The sequence below is a fragment of the Anolis sagrei genome, chromosome 2 (genome assembly GCF_037176765.1).
Source record: "Anolis sagrei isolate rAnoSag1 chromosome 2, rAnoSag1.mat, whole genome shotgun sequence".
Lineage (NCBI taxonomy): Eukaryota > Metazoa > Chordata > Lepidosauria > Squamata > Dactyloidae > Anolis > Anolis sagrei.
The window spans coordinates 28,764,293-28,788,074 of NC_090022.1; the positions used below are offsets into that span (position 1 = coordinate 28,764,293).

General features: G+C 40.9%; 2 protein-coding genes across 2 annotated transcripts in view; one reads left to right on the plus strand and one right to left on the minus strand.

The window, feature by feature from the left end:
- The window catches only part of PRKAR2A (protein kinase cAMP-dependent type II regulatory subunit alpha), a 92,121-nt gene extending 86,780 nt beyond the window's left edge, over positions 1-5,341 (plus strand). The window contains exon 11 of the mRNA XM_060766477.2: positions 1,442-5,341. Within this exon, the coding sequence (XP_060622460.1) occupies positions 1,442-1,575 (134 nt within the window). The 3' untranslated portion in view covers positions 1,576-5,341. The remainder of the gene's footprint in view (positions 1-1,441) is intronic.
- Positions 5,342-15,544: 10,203 nt separating this feature from the next.
- On the minus strand, positions 15,545-23,177 carry LOC132766713 (monoacylglycerol lipase ABHD6-like). Its single transcript, XM_060761022.2, has 8 exons — positions 23,011-23,177; positions 21,564-21,720; positions 21,110-21,223; positions 19,754-19,886; positions 18,850-19,007; positions 18,694-18,748; positions 17,038-17,138; positions 15,545-15,750 (listed from the first exon to the last, which is right to left on the minus strand). Exons 1-8 carry the CDS (start codon positions 23,121-23,123, stop codon positions 15,574-15,576), a joined length of 1,008 nt encoding a protein of 335 aa, XP_060617005.2. The 5' UTR covers positions 23,124-23,177; the 3' UTR covers positions 15,545-15,573.
- Between the last annotated feature and the right edge of the window lie 605 nt (positions 23,178-23,782).

Sequence of the window (23,782 nt, forward strand, 5' to 3'; positions counted from 1 at the left end):
GTCCCCTGCGGGGTGAGAAGGGCAGAATATAAAACCTGTAAATAAATAATAATAAATAAATAAAACAGCCTTTAGATGGCAAGCTGAAAAAAAAAAAGGTATAGGGGTATTTTAGACATTATTTTAATCCAGGAGAAAAAAGGAGCATATTCTGGAGCAACCAAGCATATTCTGCCACTTCAAGATTAGTTAAGAGAACCCAAATGGAATCACAATCTAGTTTTGCACTTGAGAAGTGGTTCTCAACCATCCTAATGCTGCTTTAATACAATTCATGTTGTAGAAACCCCCAACCAAAAAATTATTTTTGTTGCTACTTCATAACTGTGATTTTGCTACTGTTAGGAATCGTAATGTAAATATCTGATATGCAGGACGTATTTTCATTCACTGGACCACATTTGGTACAGATACCCGATACGCCCAAATTTGAATACTGGTGGGGTTGGGGATAATTTTGTCATTTGGGAGTTGTAGTTGCTGGGATTTATAGTTAATCTCCAATTGAAAAGCATTCTGAACTCCACCAACAATGGAATTGAACCAAACTTGGTGCACAAAGAACTCCCATGACCAACAGAAAATACTGGAAGGGTCTGGTGGGCATTGAACTTGAGTTTGGGAGTTGTAATTCACCTACTTCAAGAGAGCACTGTTGACTCAAACTATGATGGATTTGGATCAAACTTAGCACGGATCCTCAATATGCCCAAATGTGAACACTGGTGGAGTTTGGGGAAAACTTCCAAAATATTTGAAAGTTGTAGTTGCTGGGATTTATAATTCACCTGCAATCAAAGAGCATTCTGAACCCCACCATTGAGAGAATTGGGCCAAACCTCCCACACAGAATCCCCATGACCAACAGAAAATACTGTGTTTTCTGATGGTCCTTGATGAGCCCTCTGACATCCCCTTGCAACCCCGCAAGATCCCGATCCCCAAGTTGAGAAACACTGCACTAGAGTACACAAACAGAACTTATGTAGAAAGAGCACTCTGAATCATCAAGTTACCATCTGTCTAGGTACAGTTCTTAACCCTTCTTCCAGTGCTTCAGGCTTGACCAATAACTCAGGAGCTATTCCTGTAGCCTTACTTTTAACATTCCCATGGACTAGCTTTCCCGTGTTACTTATTCCCTTGTTTTCTTGTCCTTCAAAGGAGTGCTATTGCACCCCTCTGTGGTCGGAACCGAGCGCAAGCCTCCAAGATGCCGAAGATGGGAAAAGCCTATATATAGCTCTTTCTATGTACAATTGTCTGTCTTGTCAGTGTATAAACAGCATTGAATGTTTGCTGCATATCTGTGTTTTGTGATCTGCCCTGAGTCCCCTTTGGGGTGAAAAGGGTGAAATATAAATGCTGTAAATAAATAATGCTAGCGTGTTTCTTTTGAAGTCAGCATTGATCCTTCCATATATTTTGTATTTTTCTTCAGTTATGGATGTGCAAGCATTTGAGCGGCTACTTGGCCCCTGCATGGACATTATGAAGAGGAATATAACACATTATGAGGAGCAGCTGGTGGCGTTGTTTGGTTCGAGCATGGACCTGACAAATCCAGGCAATTAGGCACAGAATACCTAAGTGCCTTCTCAGTTCAAGATACAGAGAAGTCTCCTAATAGCAACAAAGCAGCATCAAAAATGAAAAAAAAAAGGACACTACGGGACAGTGGCTGTTGGTGTCTTCTTGGGCATTTTTTTTAGAAACCTTCATAGGTCTCAGCAAAGCTGGATGGGTCAAGGCTTGCTCCAGGCCTCCACTTTGCTGCTGAAATTTCATTATTAGACCTAGCTTACGGCTGAGTCTTTTAGACCTCCTTTCTTATTGCTTGGTTCAGGATGGCATGTCTCTCCAACAATTCAAGTGCCTGATACGAAAGATGCGGCGCCCTGTGTCGGTTGTTCTTGCTCTTAAAAAAAAAGAGGAAAGAAAGGACTTTGATGTGATTTTGGATAGCAGGTGGCTCTTCCTTCCCTCAGGGACAGCCACCTCCTTAACAGTGACTTCATTTTGACACTGAATTTCTTGACTAGAGTATCAGAATCTGCTTTTAATAATAATGATGACAATGATGGTGGTGATAAGTTGAAATAGTTGGTAATGTCAAAGGGGGTGGGAAGGCTTCAAATCTAGGAATAGCTAGGTCTGAGCTTTTCCTACCACCTGCTGGACTTGGCAGACACTGCAACTCTAAATGCTTAAAGGTTCAAGGGACCTTTAAGTGAATACTAAAGCAAAATATCAAATTATGAGCAGTATATGTAACAGTAAACAGAATGTTTTTTTTTTTTTACATTTTAGATTGCAGTGAATTTGAATAGGCCATGGAGTTCAATGGCCCAAGAGTTCCAGTTGCATTGTCCTTTTTGTGTTTCTTAAATTGGACTGATTTTTGTGGTCTGATGGAAACAATAGAACATATTGCAAATTCCTGCACGTAGGGATTCTTTATACTTCTAGATTTTGCATGACCCTTGGCAGAATGAGTTTTAATGCTCTTCTTTTTAAAGAAAAGAGTTGATTTTTGGGTATCTTAATATTTATGTACTAAAGTGGGCTCCCTTCAGTTAATATTTTACAACATTCTAACACAATTAAGTCTACACTTTCTAATTGCCAAGTCTCTTTGCTAAATCTCTTGTGAAAATTCGCAGCATTTTACTTCAAAATGAATGTTTTTATACAAAAAAATTATCTAAAATGAAAACTTGTCATTTACACTCCAGGCAATTGAAACACAGTTGAAGCAGTAACTCTGTACTCAGATCCAGTCAGTTTGTTTTCCTTTAAAATGCCTTCTAGATCCACAGCATATTTTTAAAAAAGTGTTTCTCTAGCTCTTCGTATTCAAGATACTATCTTGATTAAATTTTATGCAAGTATTATGTCTGTATGAAATGGACCTTAGCAGTGGTCTTTTCATAGCATTAGAAACAGCATTCTTCAAAGGATAAGGTCCTAAATTGATAAGTAGTAATGTGAATTGCCTGTTTCATTATTAGTTTTTCTAAGCATGTTAAGACCATGTCTAGTTTGGAAATAGATTTCCACTAATTGTGGTTTATCATCTGATGGAATCGCAATTTTTTTTTAAAAAAATGGTAGCTCTGCCCTCTAAACTTGAAATAATTCTACCCTTTCTGAATTCATTCTTATTGGCTTTCCCAAAGGCCCGCACACTGATTGACTCCTAGTCAGTAACCGTTTTCCAATGTGCTACAAATGTCTCTGTTCATAGTTTAAGACTTAATTTTAATACATTGCTAAATCAGGGAATGATAATAATTGACTTTTTTTGTAAATGAATACCACTGGAAATAATGTTCAAGCCCTGATGTTCACACCCTCAGCTTTCTTTTTCTAGCATCTCAGTTTCAGCCATGTGTTAGGAGACATATTTACTACAGACTTGAAAGCCCAGAAACAAATACACTCCACTCATCATAATATTTTGCACCAAAGATATTGTTTTTGTTGTACATTTCTTAGTTTGTGTACGTTTTTTTGGAAGTTGTGCTTCTATAAGCTTGTAGAGCTGGTACAAGTTAAAGCTATTCTTGAGATCCTTAACTTGTTTAAAATTTCATCTGAACTACACAAGTTAATTCTGTGCCCACAATGGCCAGGCAGAAGAGGTTTCCCCCTCAAGTCCTTCATCCTTTTCTGGACCCTTATCCTGGAAGGTTTGGTGTCTATTGGGTGCAGTCTCATATTTGACTGCCCAGTGCTTACAGTATGGCATCTTCTCTCTCTGGCAAGACTCGAGACATGTGCTGGAAGCCATGTGCAGAACTCAAAGTGGATGCGTAAAATAGATGGAGTTATGTTAGTTGCTGCAGATTTAGGGAGAATTCCTGCTGGAGATAATGTTCTGTGCTATCCTAAAAATGGGCAGTTGAAGGGCTGAATTGCACAACCCCAAATTGGGCATATTTTTTCAATCTGTACAAACTATTATGTATCTGTATTTATGGATGATGAACTGGTTTTATGAATCACTTTATCATGAGCACAATTTAGTGGCATTCCTGTAATAGTGTGAAAGTTCTACTTGTACATTCAAGTCAGGACAGATAGGGTTTTTTCCAGTTACAGTTAAATAGGCCAATTTGTGGTTGTGTGGATGGCTCCTCACATGGAAGAGATCAACACTGATTTTTAAACATACATTTAGGCTTTGTCAAAGTATAAAATGATTTGGTATACAGTTGTATAAATTATTTTTGTGTGCATAATTTAGAATGGAAGCTAGTTAGAGCAGTCTTGTACACACAAACTATTTCAACTCAGTTGCTGGGTCCCTTGGCTTCATTACTTCCCTAAGGCTTGTATGAACAGCTCTCAAGAATTTTCTTTCTACTTTTGGTGTCTCTCTTTGTTAAAGGGAAATGAAATCTGTCATAAGCTTTCCTACATCCAATAGCAATGTCTAGCTTTAATAAGAGAACTCAGCAGCAAAGTGGCTAATGAGTGACTTAAAAATGTGTAATTTCTGAGGTTGCCAGGAAGTGCTTACGGTGTCCTGATATTACTATATTTCTGTTCATGTCACAGCACAAGTTTTTACAAAATGTATTAAACAAAATCCTGTCTATGAAAAAAAAATCAGCAAGAGAGTTTTACAAAGGAAAGAAGGATAACCCCTTTCTCATGATTTTCATTTCTTGACATATAGTTGTAAACTGGTTTTGTCAGAAAAAGAAAAATACAACATTTCTGGGTATCTCTCTTCCTAGCTTATCCTTTGTTATGAGTACAACTGGTGAATGAGTGCGTTCCAGTTGCTCCAACCAGGTACTTCACTGAAGAGGCCTTCTCTGTGGGTTCTCCCTGGGCAGGCTATTGGGCTGCGATGAAGCTTGATCACCGAGGAAAAAGAAAGTGGTCCCTTAACTCTGAGTAGCATGACACAGATTTGCTGAGCCTAACTAAAACATAAACTATGTGCTATGAATACATCCCTCTAGTCACAAAGATCATTTTAATTTTGCGTAAAGATCCTACCTCAAGGCTCCAAGTGCTTTAAATGTGTCTTGCCTGTGAGAATTCCACAAGTTGGTTCCAGCAATTTGGTCTGTTGCATCAAGTACGTGAGACGTTCTCTTTTTAAAAATCAGTTGGGGAGGGGCTCATTTTAACTCACCTTTTGACTAGTATTTAATTTCCTCCCCTTAAAAAGTTTGGATAGATTTGTAGAGAAGAGCAGTTCTTGCCCATATTGGGGAGAGAACATCCGCCATATAAGATGCTGGTCTTGGTCTGATCTGGGGTTTGATTTCACTTCCAACTAATAAAAACTGACATGCCATTGTCAAGCCTTCTTGATTACAGACTTGTGTATGTGTGCGAGTGTGTTTTTTAATCCTGTTTCAGAAAATGCTGGTTTTTTTGTTTTGTTTTCAGTCCTTACAGGTCACATGACATGGTGGTTTTTAAGTGAGAACTGAGAACACTGAAAATAAACAGCTCTGTGATGCAAGAATGTTACTGCTTCCAAGGTGAAGGACAATAAGCCAGAAAAAGAGCGCAGCACACTGAATGATGGCCCTGACTTTTCCGTTAAAAAGATTTCGGCAGGTGATAGGAACTGCATTGATCTACCTAAAGCTTTCAGAATTACTGCTAGTCGGAATAGTGTTGAGCCTGGTGGCGCAGCAGGTTAAACCGCTGAGCTGCTGAACTTGCTGACCAAAAGTTCAGCGGTTGGGATCTGGGTGAACTACCGCTGTTAGTCCCAGCTTCTGCCAACCTAGCAGATCGAAAACTTGCAAATGTGGGTAGATCAGTAGGTACCGCTTCGGCGGAAAGGTAACGGTGCTCTATGCAGTCATGTCAGCCACGTGACCTTGGGAATGTCTACAGACAACTCCGGCTCTTCAGCTTAGAAATGAAGATGAGCACCACCCTTCAGAGTTGGATACAACTAGACTTAATGTCAAGAGGAAACCTTTACTTCGATAGGCAAATCTATCCTGACTTAGTGTAGTTTCCTATATTCCTGCATTGTCCAGTCTTTCCGAGGCCAGACTAGTTCAGAATGTAGGTGGAAAATGATACAGTTGAGTGGTTTATATCAGAATCCTTGCACATTGGTAATTAGCATGTTAGGCGGAGAAAATACATATTTTGGAATGTGTCCTTCAGCCTGAAACTTCTAGCCTTGAGAAGCCTGGATATGGCCAAACTTATATGTGTCATTAGAAACCTTCTGGGTATAACCTCCCACCCGGAAATACTTCTGTACCCCTCTTGCTGCTGTTCTCCAAGTCATGTGCTGGTTACTTCTGTTACTTTATTTTTAAGAGTTTGGATTCCCCCACCCCCCACATACAAAGGAATTTCCAAAATGTATAGCTAGAATAAATAGTTTGGTGACTTATACCTGCTTTCTGAATTGAGGTTACCTGATAGTGGGATTCCATCCCCCACCTCCAAAAAAGGTAACTGACATTTTAGAGGATAAATTACATGAATCGTAATCAGTTTGTGACATGTTAAAATTTACTCCCATTCTTCTTACATAGCTTTTATGGGCTAAAGTGTTCTTCATCAGATATTTGAAGAACTCCCAAGTTAACAGGTACGTTTACACATGGTGCAAAAAAAGCAAATACATCCATGAGGCGAGAGTGGAATTTAATGGAACAAATGCATATTATTACAAGTATATTAAAGTTTAAGTGTCTGTTAAGTCGTCACAGTACTGGTTCAAAATGTAGTGTTGATAACACACATTTCCAGACATTTGTGCACTGATTACAATGTGATAAAAAAAATAGTTTTCTTAGTTCATAAAACCAAATGCCTGGTGAGTTGTAATTCAGCATTTATCCTTGGAGTTTCTTTTTGAAATTCCCCTTTTCAAGCATTATCCAGTTTAAGGCTAGTAACCGGAGTCTCCTGGGAGGCCAAAATGTTACACAAACCATGAGGCAGACCGGATTCTGAACACATGCTGTCACTGCGAGATTGTCTTTAAACCCGGGTAGATCCTTATATTTATTTGCTTTCAAGGTTCAGCCCGAGCTTCCCAGGCAGATTACATCAACATTTTAAAAGCACAATAATAAATACAACCCAAAGCGGATTAGAGAAAGCAGCTGTAACTGACACTACCTCTATTTGGCCATGTCTCCACATGACATTACAACATAGCTTAGAGCTTTTAAAATTCTTTTCTGGCCTGGTCAAAACTTGGTCCTCATCCGGCGTCATGTGTGTTATCATGGAGACAGCCGTTGCCACCATGCCATGGCCAACCACGTTTTCTGCTAATAAACACCAAATTAGTTATTTTATCCACTACTATCCCACCTTTCTCCCAGGATCCAAGGTGGCTTACAAGAATTTGAAACAAAGTACAGTTTTAAACCCCTCATTAGTACTAAAGTTTCAAATTTTATTAAATGAAAAAGTTAAAGCATATTTAAATAATAAAAAATAGCACACTCCATTTAAAGCTCTTCTGTCACAGGTATTCAGAGTCAAAGTTCTGCCTATATTTTAAGCCTAGCTGTGGCTAGAAGGAGAATTGGGGAGATTCCACGGTCTTGGAACATCCCCTGTGAAGGCTATCTTACCAAACATGATGAAAACGTGAAAAAGCCTTTTGTAGATCTAAAAAAAAAATCCAGGCTTATGCAGACTCACAAATCCTTCTTTGTTTAAATGGTAATGCAAAGTGTTCTGGGTGGCAAGGATTCTGGGATCAGGTTGTCCATTCTTCATACTTTTATTCCAGGCTAACAATAAAAAGGAAATAGTGACTCAGTAATATATCCTAAAATGATTGTGATAGGGTTTTTGTTTTTGAAAACCCAAGTGGTGGTTGTACATGCTATCTGTGATTCTCTCTCACCCACCTTAAGTTTCCCAAAAGCCACATTGGATTTGGATTCACTTTCCTGGACAGTATATATTTGTGTACAGGTTGAGCAGCTCTTATATCAGGCATGGGCAAACTATCTAACTTGGAGGACACGTGGCGGGCTGGAGTGGGGTGGGCGGGCCAGGAGGGAAGGGGTTCTCCCGAAGTCCCCTCCTTGCTCTTTCCTCCCCTTTGTCTTCTCTTTCGGAGACAGAATGTGAAGGTAAACAGAAAACGTTTAGATCCCAAAAGGGTTGGCCTTTGTCAGGATAAGATGGTGGATGGGAGAGAGAAAGTTAGACTTTAGACTTCGTACTGCCTACTCCTGATAGCGAATCCTAGAATCCTTGAGCTAGAAGAAACCCTCAAGAGCCATCCAGTCCAACTCCTGCCATGCAAAAAGGCACAATCAATGCACTCCCGATAGCCTCTGTGGAAAAGCTTCCAGAGAAGGAAACTCCACCACATTCCCATGCAGCCTATGCCACTCTCCGACAGCTCTTACTCTCAGGAAGGTCTTCCTAATCTTTTTAGTTGAATCTCTTTTCCTGCCATTGGAAAGCATTGCATCCTTGGGCCCTGATCTCTAGAGCAGCAGAATGTCAGTTTTTTCCTCCTCCTCAATGGGATACCCTTTTAAATCTTGAAACATGGTTCTCATGTTCCCTCTCTACCTTCTCTTCTCCCAGCTAAACATCCCCAAGGAGGAAGGGAGGAAGAGGAGGGAGGGAAGAGAAGAGAAGGGAGGGAGGGAAGACAAAAGGGGAGGGAAGGGGAAGGGGGGAGGAAAGGGTGGAAGGGAAGGAAGGAAGGAGGGAGGGAGAGAGAAAGAGGGAGGGGAAGGAGGAAGGAAACAGAGAAGGAAGGAAGGGATAAGATGGTGAGAGAGAGAAGGGCCTGAGAAAAGAGCCCAAAGGGCCGTACCTGGGTTTGCCCATACCTGTCTTATATGGTGTTCAAAAAGCTGAAATATTCCAAAACCAATACTGCCTCATGGGTGGCTGAGAGAGTGACCTGATTTGCCACCAGATGGTTCGTTGTGCACACACTTTGTTTCATGCACAAAATTATTAAAAACATTTATTCCAGGCTATGCGTACATGTATATGACTGAATTGGGTGTTGCAAAGGGTTGAACTGGATGGCCCTTGTGAGCTCTTCCAGTTTTATGATTATGTAAATTCCAATGTTTAGACTCGGGTCCTGTCTCCAGAATATATCATGATATGTAAATACAGGAACCCCAACCCCCTCGAATAAAAAAAAAATCTAAAACACTTTTCATCATGAGCATTTTGTATAAAGGGTGTTCAGCCTGTATCCATTTGATGCAAGTTATATTTGGACAGGACTTCCTAAAATAGCTTCCATTTCATTACTTAGTTCCAGATCGTCAGTGAGGTGCCATTTCCATCAGGAGGGTACAAATGTATATTAGACCATTCCTTTCTTATTATCAGTTGATAATAATGTGGAAGAAAAATGTGTGGTGGAGAAAAGGGAAATAGGTGCTTAGGACAGAGATGTTGGAAACAAATACTCACTTGTTTATTTCTTCTTGAATGTCTGCTGTTGATCCTTGCCCAATGTAAGTGCTCTGCGTTGGTGGTCTAACGCAGAGGGAAGAAATATAATGAAAGGGTAATAAAAAAGTGCCAACATGATATTGAAGTTTGATTATTGCATTCCCCCCATTTCTCCTCTTAATTCTGTCTGCCTGCTTCACTCTCACACAAAGTTATCGACATTGTTAGGATATGTCCTCATGATCAAGAGCCCACATGTATTGGGATGGATGGATGGATGGATGGATGGATGGATGGATGGATGGATGGAAGGAAGGAAGGAAGGAAGGAAGGAAGGAAGGAAGGAAGGAAGGAAGGAAGGAGGGGAAAGTTATATTTTGTCATTCATTTCGGAGGTAGTGCTGCAATTGGACCAAGAACCCTGTGGTATCTGAGTGAAGCTTGCACTCATTTGAATCCTGTGCTTTAACTAGAGAAATCCACATGAGTAAAAATTGTATTAGCACAAATTAGGCTCCGGCAGGGATGGGGAAATTGCAGTCAATTTCAGGACCCAAGACTTTTTATTTGAAAAATAGTATCAGAGGGGAATGGGAACCCCACCCACTACAAAGACATCAGTCCTTGCTCCATTTCAAAAATTTAAATTTTGTCTTTTTTGTTGTTGAATTGTAGAACCAGAGTGATGCACTTTGGGTTGTGCTATCACTCCTGACATAACTGAAAGTGATATTGCATCACTTTTGGCCCTCGCCCTCTTCATAGTTGCTTTCTCTGTTCAAGACCTAACATTTGAAGCTAAAGTCTTCAAATGGGAATAATTTGTGCAAGTATAATGTAATTAGTTGGGGCCATGGTGCGCGCTGTGGGTTAAACCACTAAGCTGCAGAACTTGCTGATTGGAAGGTCGGTGGTTCGAATCTACAAGATGGGGTGAGCTCCCCATCTTGTAGTTTCGAAAACATGCAAATGTGAGTTGGCCAATAGGAACCACTTCGGCGGGAAGGCACGCCCTGCAGTCATGCTGGCCACATGATCTAAAGGTGTCTATGGACAATGCTGGCTCTTCAGCTTAGAAATGGAGATGAGCACCACCCCCCAGAGTTGGACTTCACTAGACTTAATGTCAAGGGGAAAACTTTTGTTGTTGTTGTTGTTCATTCGTTCAGTCGTTTCCGACTCTTCGTGACCTCATGGACCAGCCCACGCCAGAGCTCCCTGTCGGCCGTTACCACCCCCAGCTCCCTCAAGGTCAGTCCAGTCACTTCAAGGATGCCATCCATCCATCTTGCCCTTGGTCGGCCCCTCTTCCTTTTGCCTTCCACTTTCCCCAGCATAATTGTCTTCTCTAGGCTTTCCTGTCTCCTCATGATGTGGCCAAAGTACTTCAACTTTGTCTCTAGTATCTTTCCCTCCAGTGAGCAGTCGGGCTTTATTTCCTGGAGGATGGACTGGTTGGATCTTCTCGCAGTCCAAGGCACTCTCAGGGAAAACTTTACCTTACTGTAATTCATTAAACTAGCAGATTCTGTGCCCAGCTCTTTAATAATTGCTATTTCATATATATAGTGCCCCCTTGGTATTGTCTGCGGTTGGTTCCAGGAATCGCAGTGGAGACAAAAAAAGGTGGTTGCTACGATTCTATAACATCATGGCACAGTATATGTATGATGTCAAATGGAAAAATGAAGGTTTACTTTTTGGATTTGTAATATTTTAAGTAGTAGATCTGTGGGTTTAGAATCTTTGGATACAGGGATCCAACTATGGTGTTCAGAGTTCTTCACATATTATCTCTAGCACTTTCAACAGCTTTGGACATTAAGTATTAATATCCTCCCTGATTGACCCTTAGAAGAACTAAGGGTCAGTAAGAGTGACTTGTTAAGAACTTCCAAGCTCATATTTCATCATTCCTATGTCTGGCTACTATGTTATATATCTTCTGTCCCGTGTTTATCCTACTGAGAATTTTTAATATAATTTTATTTATGATATCTTATTTATTTTTTTCAAAATGGAGCAAATTATATTCACCTCAATGTGTTTAAAGAGGTGTATTTGACTTTAATCATGCTCTTTAGCAAAGGGACTTACCTGCCATCACTCTCTACCCTGAAACAAAATAAAAATGATAATTTAATAAGTGATAGCTTCCACATAATGCCTTTAAATAAGTTCCATGAATGTCTTTAAGTATTATTTCAAAAGCTTTTGTGCTCAAATGTGAAGATATAAATTATATTTTGCAGGATGCTGCAAATTTTTTTTGCTTTGTCTTACTGCGTTTGTATGCTGCTTTTCTCCCAAAGTGAAATGCAAGGCAGCTTCCAAAGCAATTAAAATTCACAGTAATATTTTAATACAATTAAATGCAGATAAAACAGTAGAACAGTAAAACAGTACAAATTGATGCAAAAGCACACCTTAAAGTGCATTCATCATATTGGCCAACACAGATTTTGGTTCCTCAAATGTTACACTCGTTTCTGGGTATATTTTATCTGCTAATTCCAAAAACGGCTCCAGTTTCCTCCTATCAGCTCTAGTTTTTGAGATAAAGAACATATACAATCTACCAATCACCATCTACTTGACAATATAAAACTTAATCATATCTAACAAACTAGAACTGATGCAGTCTAGCCAATGCAATGTTTCTGAATCCAAATAACCCCAGGAACAGGCCTAAAACCCAAAACATCATGGTTTTGTTTGTTGTTGGGCTGTGTTGCTCTACAGAAGCATTTAAAAACCTTTTAACTTCAGGAGTCATTCCACCTTTGCATTTGAGAAAAGGATGATACCTCTGATACAGTATATGCTTTGATACACATAACATTTTCAGAATGTTAAAAGGGAGATGGCCGATCTAATATCTATAGGGAGGGGGTTCCACAGCCAAGGGGCCACCACTGAGAAGGCCCTGTCTCTCATCTCCGCTAAATGTACTTGTGACAAAAGTGGTAATGAGAGCAGGGCTTCCCCAGACGATCTTAAGGTCTTAGAAACAATGTCTTACCGGTCTTCGCACTCTGGAGGACCTGGAAAATAAGTTTGATATAATGTGAATGAGTAACGGGCAATTAATCCAGTAAGGTCCTGCAAACAACTACCAAATAATTTTGCAACAGGCTGAGGGATTGTGCGCCTCTCCAGAAATGGTTCCTCTGCAAGTTCCAACAGTCCACAATTAGTAAGACCGAAGCAGGTCTGTTGGTGACTAGAGCTCTGGTTCATAGAGTCACCATAATTTGAAGCCAATTTGATGGCAAATAACAAGAACCAATGGCATTTATAGTGCCCTCCTCCCTTAATATGTATGAAAACCAGTACGCGTGGTCTATTATGTTTCAGCCTCTATTTCCAATTTCATTCTTTTCATGCTGTTCTGCCCTTCCTTTTGAGCCACTTCAACAGGTTAAGCAACTGCTCGACTGCGTAGGAGTTTTGATCCAGTACAGATCAACCTGTCTTTTGTCTGCATTCCCAGGTTACTATCAGTACAGGAAACTATGCAACTTAACAAATGTATGCCTGTGCATTAATCTACCAGTCCAGAGGTTTTTTTAAGCTGTTGTCTCAATACCGGTTTAGTGGAGCCTATTAAACTTTTTGTCTACTTTATGGTTTTAGAGAGCCATCATGGTGCAGTATTTTGAGTGCTGCAAGGCCAGGGTTTGAATCCCCACTCAACCCTGGGTGAGCTTGGGCAAGTCACACTCTTTCAACCTCGGGAAAACATGGCCAATCCACTTCTGAACAAATTCTGCCAAGAAAAACCCACAAAAGGGTCTCCTTGTGGCGCAGCGGGTTTGCCCTTTGGTGATTTCTGAAAATTGGATAATCATTTTTTAAATCATCTGCATAATTTATAAAGTTGTTGGATAGCATGAGGGCTGGAAAAGAACCCTATGGCATCCTAACAGGCATTTTTCCCCAGGATGAAGAGCAACTGTTGCTGACCAGTCTCTAGCTTTGGTCTGTCCATCAATGACAGATACAGCAGACTGCATCATTGTCTTCTTCTTCTAATAATAATAGTTTTCCCCTGACATTAAGTCCAGTCATGTCCGATTCTTGGGGTTGGTACTCATCTCCATTTCTAAGCCGAAGAGCCGGTGTTGTCCATAGATTCCTCCAAGGTCATGTGGCCGGCATGACTGCATGGAGAGCTGTTACCTCCCCGCCGGAGTGGTACTTATTGATCTACTCATATTTGCATGTTTTCAAACTACTAGGTTGACAGAAGCTGGGGCTGACAGCGGAAGCCCACCCTGCTCTCCAGATTCAAATTTGTGACCTTTCAGTCAACAAGTTCAGCAGCTCAGCAGTTTAACCCACTGCATCATTTGCCGATATATCACACAGTCTTAGACACTTGGGATATATCACACAGTCTTAGACACTTAGACATGTGATCCAATATAACAGCCAGCAGAGTGATCTTGTCTGCTGTGGACTCATCTAGTTGTGTTTCAAATAATAATAACAATGACAATAATAATAACAATCACTTTATTTTTGTACCCCACCTCCATCTCCTCAAAAGGACTTGGGACAGCTTACATGGGGACAAGCCCTATCAAACATAGTTAAAATAACACATTAAAATTCATAAAACAGCAACAAGCAAAAGAAAACAACAATGGCATACCACAATATTAAACATCCATCAAACAGACAAGCAGTAACCTGAGATAACAATGCAGGACTAGGAATGGGCGAAGGGCCAATACAATCAACTGTGAGGAAGGGTTGATAGATAAAGTGCAAGTGCCGGTTGACAAAAATTGGGGGATAACAGGCAGTATAAGGTGGAACACTATTTCTCTAAGCAGGGGGCAGTGGTAAAGTGCAGAGATGGAAAATTGGGTCATAACTGGGAGCCAAAAATTTTCTGGGGAACTTGTCTAATCAAATGCACGGTGGAACATCCACATCTTTAGATCTTTACAAAAGATGGGCAGGGTGGGTACCAACCTAATCTCCCTGGGGAGAGAATTCCAGAGAGAGAATTCCAGAGCCAGGGGGCTACCACCAAGAAGGCCCTCTTCCTTGTCCTCACCAACTGTGCTTGTGACGGAGGTGGGAGTGAGAGGAGAGCTTCCGCAGAGAATCTTAGAGACCGTGTAGGTTCGTAGGGGAAAATGCGATTGCGAAGATAGGTAGGTCCTGAACCGTTTAGGGCTTTATAGGTGATAACCTGCACCTTGAATTGAGACTGGAAACTTATCAACAGTCAGTGAAGCTGTTTAAACAGGGCGGTTGACCGCTTCCTGTAGTTCACTCCAGTTAACAACCTGGCCGCCGACCTATGCACTAACTGCAGTTTCCAGGCCGTCTTCAAGGGTAGCCCCACATAAAGTGCATTACAGTAATCCAACCTAGACAACAGGATACCAACATCTGAAAGAATATTATGAGGGACCTTCTCAAAACCTTTGCTGCCACAATATTCCTGCTTCTTGGCAGGGGGTTGGCCATGAGGTCTCTTCCAACTCTTTGATTCTATGATTCTATGATTCTCTGTTGTTCTATTACTTTGTGACACCATCTCCATACTCACCCCATCCCAGACTCACCGGAGTCACTGGAGGCCCCGCACCCCATGGTAGTCCTGGTTGCTTTGCATCAGACTCAAGGCATATTCTCAAATATTGCATATATTACTGTTTTTATACTGCAAATTATTTCTTTACAGGGGAGGTGTATTTAAATAGAGATTAATTCAGGCTTTAGGGATTAGGATTAGGATCACAAAAAGAACAATGCTGAAACAAAGAGAAACAATGCAGGCCGCTCGCTGTGGCCATTGAAAAGGGGATTTCTGTAATTCTCATTATACTAATGCATTTCTTAATGTGGTCAAGTATACCTGACACTTGAGTTGCATTTGTAGATCAGCTTCAATCATCATTTCTGTCTCCTCTCCCATAACACTCATCCAACAGGTTAAAAACAAAAACAAAACTTGCATGTAGTGGCTTTGATCCCAAAGAGAATTCATCATTATAGAACAGGCATGGGCAAGCTTGGGCCCTCCAGGTGTTTTGGACTTCAACTTCCACGATTCCTAACAGCCTCAGGACTTTTCCTTTCCCCCTTCAGCTGCTTAAGCAAAATAAGGATCCTTTACTTCTTCAGCTGCTTGAGTCTTTAGTGCTTCCTTTATGCCACTTTCTTATTGTCTGCAAGGTCACAAAAAGAATTGTAGAATTTCAAGAGGAGCTGAGCAGATTTCTTGGGCCTCTCAAGTGCTATCAAATGTCCGCATTTCTCCAACAAATGCACTTGGGAGTTGGGAATGGTGGTGGCTAAGATGTCTGCACCAGAAGAATCAAAGACCTGAGTAAGAAAGAACAAGTTATTTCCCTTTCCTGATATTCACATTTGTAAAAGGCTGTGGGGGAAACCATATAAAGAGCCCAATTCAGCATTATCACTCTCAAACATTTCACATTTCATTTCTATTTTGCTACCTAATTATTTTTGGGGAAGGATGATTTAATGCAGCAGTTATCAACCTTTGTCCCTCTAGATCAGGCATGGGCAAACTCTGAACCCAACTTAGCTTAGTTTATAGTCATGGAAAGCTCAGTTTTGTGTATGCATACAATTCATCTCATAACACCCAAAGCAGAATGTAGACCTGAGGACTAAAACGCCATCACTTTATTTCCCCTGCCCATGTTTTCTGTCTCTACCTCATAAAGAAATTCACGACACTTTGAAAGGTAGCTAAATTATGTATTTTACATTTTTATTGCCCCAGTAAATGTATCTAGAGCAGGTATGGGCAAACTTCGGCCTTCAAGGTGTTTTGGACTTATATAGGTCTACACTGATCATATAATACATTCTAGATTCATCCTTTGACATTTGGAGGCAAAGGAGGACCTTTGTTCAGTCTCACTGTTTGAAGCCTAACAGCAGGACGTGTGGGTTTCTCTATCCCACCTGTACAAAGGCTTCACTACTGACAGCTCTGCTGGGGGAATACAGCCAGCCTTTGCTGGGGCAACAGGACAGTTCCTACAGCCTTTGTGGAGTAAAACTAAAGGACACCTTTCGGCTTGGCAGATCTACAGCAACCTTGTCTGTTAAGGGATCACTCGGGCTATCCATAAAGTAGCTTGGAGCCGGGAGTAGGGCCTCACGCCAGCAAGGTAAAGAAAGATTGCCCAGGGAGGGGTCAGAAGATTTCCCTAAGGAAGAAAGGAACAGTTTACCACCAGTTGCCTGCCCTTGATAGCAGATTGAGGAAGCTACTGGTTTTCCAAGGTTATAAAGCATTTAATTCATCCAATAGTCGCCATCTGCTCGCCCACAGAGAACCATATTTAATAATCTAGAGCTGATGTAGTAGTAGTAATATTTTGTGGGTAGTCAGCCTCTCCCCTACCAACATCGCTGTTGCCTTGGCACTATAAGAGGGTTTCACGAGACCAGTCGCTCTCATTGCTGCGTGGTTTTGAGGTAACAATGTAGTAATGGTGAGACCGCAGATCATATTTTCATTCTTATGGACCACTGATGGTTCATAAACCAGAGGTTGGGAACCACTGCTCTAAACACTATGCCTCCACATGTAGGCAAACGCACACCCAACCACAGAGCACACCTGTCTCTTACCTTGTCATGCTTTCCCCAAATGATCTGTGTTGGAGCTTTGATCTTCCTCAAGTTGTCATGAAAGCTGTACCTGGATAGGGCACTGGAAACATCTAAGAAGCCTTTCTCGGTAAGAAGCAGAGTTTGAGAGTGAAGGCTGTTTCTGTCACCATTTACAAATTTCAATTCAATGTGTAAAAATGATTCCAAATTACAATTTTCTGCAGTTATCATTCTCACACCTCACTTTTCTTGGCTAATATTCACCCCAAGCTTCTGTTTGTCCATAATGGAAACTTTACAAATAGTACTATAACTCAATTAAAAAAAATCAGAGGGGAAATTTTGACTTGAAAAAGCCCTAGACTTGCTCCAAATGTAGAGGTGATGACAACAGACTAGATTCAAGGACCTGCAACATGAGAACTCATTCTTCTTTCAAACATTTTGCAGTTTAATGGAGCTTAGGACCTTATCACTTTGCATTTTATTCTATTTCTGAAACTCTTTGAACTTGATTTCAAATGGGCCTTGTCATATGATGTTTGTGGCTGTCAGTAATCTGCCTGAATCCATTTGCAAAATGGAGTCATTGAGCACAGGATTCTAAGTGTGGGTGTGGGTGTGTGTGTTTTTAATATGGTTCTGAGATGTGGTTTTTATGTGTGAATCAGGATTCATTCCATTAACTAAAATCTTGCAAGAATAGTAGTTTGAGACTTCCAGGCTATGTTACTGTACAATATTAGGGGGAAATAAATTTTAAAAGTGTTGTAGGGAGCCATTTGAATGGATTCGGAGGATTTTCACTTTGTAAGAATCGGGTGTGTTGGGGTCAGTATGCACCCCATCTGGATACAGGGCTTCAGACTGGGCCGGGCTTTAGCACAGCTGGTAAATCACTAGCAATGATAAGATCTCCCAACCAAAAGGTTGCCAGTCCAAACCCCCAGGCTGGCATGAGCTCCTGACTGTTAGCCCAGCTTACTGTTGACCTAAGCAGTTCCAAAACAGCTTGAGCTGAAAGTACAGAAATTAGGTACTCCTAAAACAAGTGGGGGAAGTATTTTACAACACCATAAAGAAAAAGATCAGAAAATGCCCAGAGACCAAAAGGAAGAAGGAAGTCCTGATGGCTCTTCATCATAGAGGATGGGGCGACAGCACCCCCTGTGGCTGGATTTGAGTAAAACTTCAAAGGCACCCAAAAAAGCTAGATGTTGACACAACACACCTCCTTTCTGTTCTGTCTGTCTCTGCCCTGTCTATCCAAAACGATATTGAATGTTTGCCATATATGTGTACTGTGAACCTCCCTGAGCCCCCTTGGGGAGACAGGGCAGAATATAAATAAAGTGTTGTTATTTTTATTATACAGTATGCATCCAGTCCTAAGAAAATATGGGATGCATGCTGATTAAAACAGAATATAATCCAATGTGATGAGGTCCTTAGTGTGTGTGCTAGTTAAGGAAAGCCTTAGAAGCCCATTCAGTGTATGCTATCCAGAATTAAGCATCACAAGATTACTTCATATGCATTTTAAGGCACAAACATGTAGTAAAGGAAGGGAACTGTGGGATGCTAGGAATTCATACTAGTATCCTGGATGTTGGAGGGGTGCTCTTCACATTCCCTGTACAATATTTTTGCTCCCATATCCCCTCTGGTACTCACAATTCACAAAGAACATTTTATGTGGTCTCCGGTCATCAAGATATCCCTTGACCAGCTAGAAGTGAAAGAGAAAACAGAGAGCAAGAGTTCAGAAAACATGGGGGGAGAGATAATTCTAAAAATTGCAATACATTATTTGGAACTGCATTATCTCACCTGTGTCTTTATAAAGCTGGGATCATACAAGCAAATCTGGAGTAACTTTTCTCCCTCTTTTTCATTGACTGAAACAATAGTATTGTCTGAAGGATCCTTGGAGAACACCAACTCTTTTAAGCACACAAAGAACTCACTTTCTGTTGGATATCTCAACCCTAAGAGTTAAGACAGAATGCCCCAATGGTCAAAATTGGTGTATCACAAACATAATAAGACAACTCTTGGTGTAGATGTACTTTAAGACATGGCAGAGTCTACTTCATCAAATGGAGAAGACTAAATCCCATCACTCCATGCTATTTGCATGCAAAGAAAGGCTGTGTCCATTGGAAATGTGACCTCTTGGAATAGGTCGGGAACAGAAAGGGTTGGGAGATGCAGAACTGGAGCATGCCAGAGCCCTTTGCAAGCTTCTATCATATCTCGTCAAATGTTATATTACAGTAGAGTCTCACTTATCCAACATAAATGGGCTGGAAGACCGTTGGATAAGTGAAAATGTTGGATAATAAGGAGGGATTAAGGAAAAGCCAATCAAAAGACAAATTACATTATGATTTTACACAAAACATCATGTTTTACAACAAATTGACAGAAAGAGCAGTTCAATACAAGGTAACATTATGTAATAATTACTGTGTTTACGAATTTAGTAGCAAAACATCGCAATGTATTGAAACAGCTGTGGATCCAGGTGGGAGGTAGAATGCATTGGATACTAAAGAACATTGGATGAATGAAGGTTGGATAAGCGAGACTCTACTGTACTTGGAGTAGTATAACAATCCCTTCTCCTTCTCATTCATGTCTCAATAGTTTCTAAGATGGACCCCCCAGCTTGGTCCTTTCACTGAAAATAACATTGGGAAAGAGCTTGAAGTAAATGGATTCAGATACTTACCAGCTGGGCAAAGGAGGGATAAGGCACAGATCTCTGATGGATACTCAGCAGCATAAAGCCCAGCAACCATCCCACCCATGGACATGCCAACAAGGTGGAATGGGTTTTTGTTCAGACCAATCCATTCAACAAACTGAAGTAGGAAGCATGAATGAAGAGAGGTTGTGACATACATTATAATAAGTTAAAGTTACTATTGGGGGGGGGGGAATTAAAACACTCCACCTCCCCCATGTGTAAGAACTTGACCCATAAAATAAAATTCCCATTCAATTTCCCCAAATTTGAAGCATTACAGAAACTCAAAGCTCCACTTGAATGTTTAGACTGAAACAAAACAAAACTTCCAAGGTAAAACCCCGAAATTTGAACATGAATCAAACAAGGCACTTAGCACAGGAATCTATCCAAGGCAAGGCTTCCAGGGACTTGGGACCATGTCTTGACTCAATTCAAACGTTGCTTCATCTGGTTACAGATTCTGTATTGGCACTTTTATCCCCTAATCTACTCTATATCCTAAGTGGCCAGGAATGGTTTTCTTTTCAGCCTTGACTCTGTTATCAATCTCTCTCACAATCTGGCAGAGCGCCTGAGAGCTTGGTTTGTTTGTTTGTGCTGACTGAAAGCATTTCTCCTATCTACTGGCTCATTAATTTCTGCAGCTGGCCCAGGTGCTGAGCTTCTCTCAGGCTCAAAGCCTTGAGAATTCTCTGGTAGCAATTCCAGCCTAGGGAACATACCATCATCCCCAAACACTTTAGGAACATTCTCATCAGAAAAATCACTTTGAACAGGAATCCCATTGTCATTAGAAACATGAACTTCATTGTCACTCCCAACATCCAGAGTGACCTGATCATTCGACACAATCACAGGCTTAACTCCAACAAATGGCCAGAGTAGGTTCAAAGTCATGGGTCCCATTAGCTGTCATTGCATACTTCCCAAGTGATGTGTTCTCCAATGCCTAATTTCATAGGATTAGTTGATAGCCATAGCTAACTAATAATCATATCATTTGTTGAGATTTGGCTTAGAAGCCATTAGGTTCAATTTCTGCTCAGCCAGTACATTCTCTGGGTGATCATAAGTGAGGTCTTATTTGAGCTTAGTCTACCTTACAAGCTCATTGTATTGAGAAAACTGGGTAACCCACAAACACATCTGTCCCATTGAAAGCCCAGTGACGCAAGGGTGGGATACAAAAGAGAATAACATATCTGGTTCCTACATATATCATGGTTTTTGCTCTGAAAAGTATCCCAGACCCTTATAACACCCTCTACCGTCTTCTCCACCACTGCTTCATATTTTAGGTAAACTTCTATATGGACAGCTAAATAAAAGACTTACTTGATGTATCCTTCTAGTCTGAGCAGTTGCTGTATAACTTTCTTGCAGGAGGCGAGTAGTATCTCCGTGACCAGGCATGTCCACACAGACCACATGGAGATCCTGAGGAAACAACTGGGAAAGGAGCAAGGAGGAATTATATGAGGTATAGAGGACAAAACGTATGAGAAAAGGTTGAAAGATTTAGTTGTGTTCAACTTGGTGAAGAGAAGACTGAGAGGTGACATGGTCACGGGCTTCCAATATTTCAGCATTCAAATGGGCGAGCACTGCTAGGGCTATAACTGTAGAGGGAATTATGGAGCCCTCCAGATGTTGCTGGACTACAGCTCCCATGATTCCTTAGCAGCAACAGTGCTGCTTAGGGTTGGTGAGGCCTAGAATCCAACAACTTCTGGCTGACCATCCAATTTCCTCTTCTTCAGGGTCAACTGAATAAAAAATTGAGAGCTACCTCAAGTGTATCAAGCCAGACATCCTTGTTGAAAGAGAACCCATGAAGCATCAAAATGGATGGTTGAGGCCCAGGTTTCCCTCTGGAGAAGTAACTGAATGTGTAGTCTTCCTTGTCAGCGTGTCCCAGTATTACATGCCTTTTCAGACGTTTGCACCTAAAAGAATGCAGAAACTCAAGATTAATAGATGGAGGGTGCTCTGGAAATATTTCTGCCCAGTGATTTCTAGTACAGATAGAGCATCCAAAATCATCCACAATCCACTGGCTGAGACAGTGACACCTTTGCTTTCTGATGGTCCAATGAACAAAACTAATACAAATATTGTTTTTAGACTTGGGTCCCAGTTCCAAGATATCTCATTAGGCGTGTATGTGCCCATGGATATAAGTATCCAAAAATCTGAAATTCCAAACACTTTGATCCCAAGCATTTTATATAAAGGATACTCAACTTGTAAAAGGTAAGTTTAAAGATTTCCAAGTTCCAACTTGTCCACATTCAAGAAGAATATGGAAAAGCCTGAATGTATCCAGAGGATGATGACTAAAATGGTAAAACCAAGCCCATGAGGAGCAGCGTAGGGAGCTGGACATGTTTAGCTTGGATAAGAGAAGCTTGCGAGGGGACACGATAGTCAGGTCTAAATGATTTTTGGTTCTAGACCTTTCTGTAGGGCAGAGTGCACAGACTATAAAAAATAGCCCCTAAATGTGTGTGTTTGGACAATTGGAACTGCCAGAAAAAGGGCAATCTATGACTGTTTATGTGAGTCATGGGGCAAAAGAAAGAGAGTCGAGACTTCTGGTAGCTCAGGGCCCCACTTGGTCACCCTGTACCATAATATTCGTAGAATCATAGAGTTGGAAGAGACCTCATGGGCCATCCAGTCCAACCCTCTGCCAAAAAGCTGGAAAATCGCATCCAAAGCACCCCCGACAGATGGCCTTCCAGCCTCTGTTTAAAAAGCCTCCAATGAAGGGGCCTCCACCACACTATGGGGCAGAGAGTTCCACTGCTGAACAGCTCACACAGTTAGGAGTTCTTTCAAATGTTCAGGTGGATTATCCAAAACTCGACCATTCTGAGAATCAGTGCAATCTAGTAGTTTTGAGTGCTCAATCAAGAGTCTGAAACTCTGGAGTACAAATCCACATTCAGCCACAGAAACTCACTGGGTGACTCACTGGGCAAATGTCCTTTGAATAAATCTTGTCAAGGAAACCACATGATTAGAGTTACCCTAAATTAGAGTCCACTTGAAGGCACATATCAATAAATAACAAACCTTTCTAGCTGGACAGACATTGCCTTGCTAGTGCTCCATGTTCTGGAATTCCAGATTTTTACCTTCAACCACTTACTTTTTCCTGGTTTGGAGGTCCCTCCATAGCCAATCCTGAATGAAAATAATTACATTGCATATCCTACTAGACATATACTTACCATATCATGAACCTGAATATCATTGAAGGCAAATGATCATATTTGGTGATGAAGGAGGTTGACACAATATTCAGGGCAATGCGGATGATTGTCTTGATCACAGTGAAATCCATACTTGCAAGTTATATTTTTCACAATGTGGAATATAAGATATGGCTTGAATATTTTATTCCATCACAACCTCTGAAAAAAAAAACAGATTGAAATTCATAAATCAGTTTAGGTTCCTTTTTTCAAAAGACCCAGTGTGTCATAGTATTGGACTATGGCATGCTTCTATACTAGAATTTAATGCAGTTTGACATCACTTTAACTTTCATGACTCAATGCTATGGAATCTTATGATTCGTAGTTTGGTGAGGAACCAATACTCCTTGGCAGAGAAGGCTAAAGATCTTGTAAAACTACAACTTTTGGGATTCCATAGCAGTTAAAGTGGTGTCCAACTGCATTAATTCTGCAGTATTAGATTCACTCCATGATGGTGGGAACCAGTGTTCAAATTTCTGCTCTGCCATGGAAACCCCACTGTTTTTTTTTCATGTCAGAAGCGACTTGAGAAACTGCAAGTCGCTTCTGACATGAATGCAGACAGTGTGGCCTAGTGATTTGAGATTTGGACTATGCCCTTCGGCACTAGGGTTCAAATACACACTCAGTAATGAAAACCCAGTAGGTGATCTTAGTTAAGTCACACTCTCTTAGTTTTGGAAGAAGGAAAGATGAATCCCATCACAACAAATCTTGCTAAAGAAATCCCTGTGATAGGTTT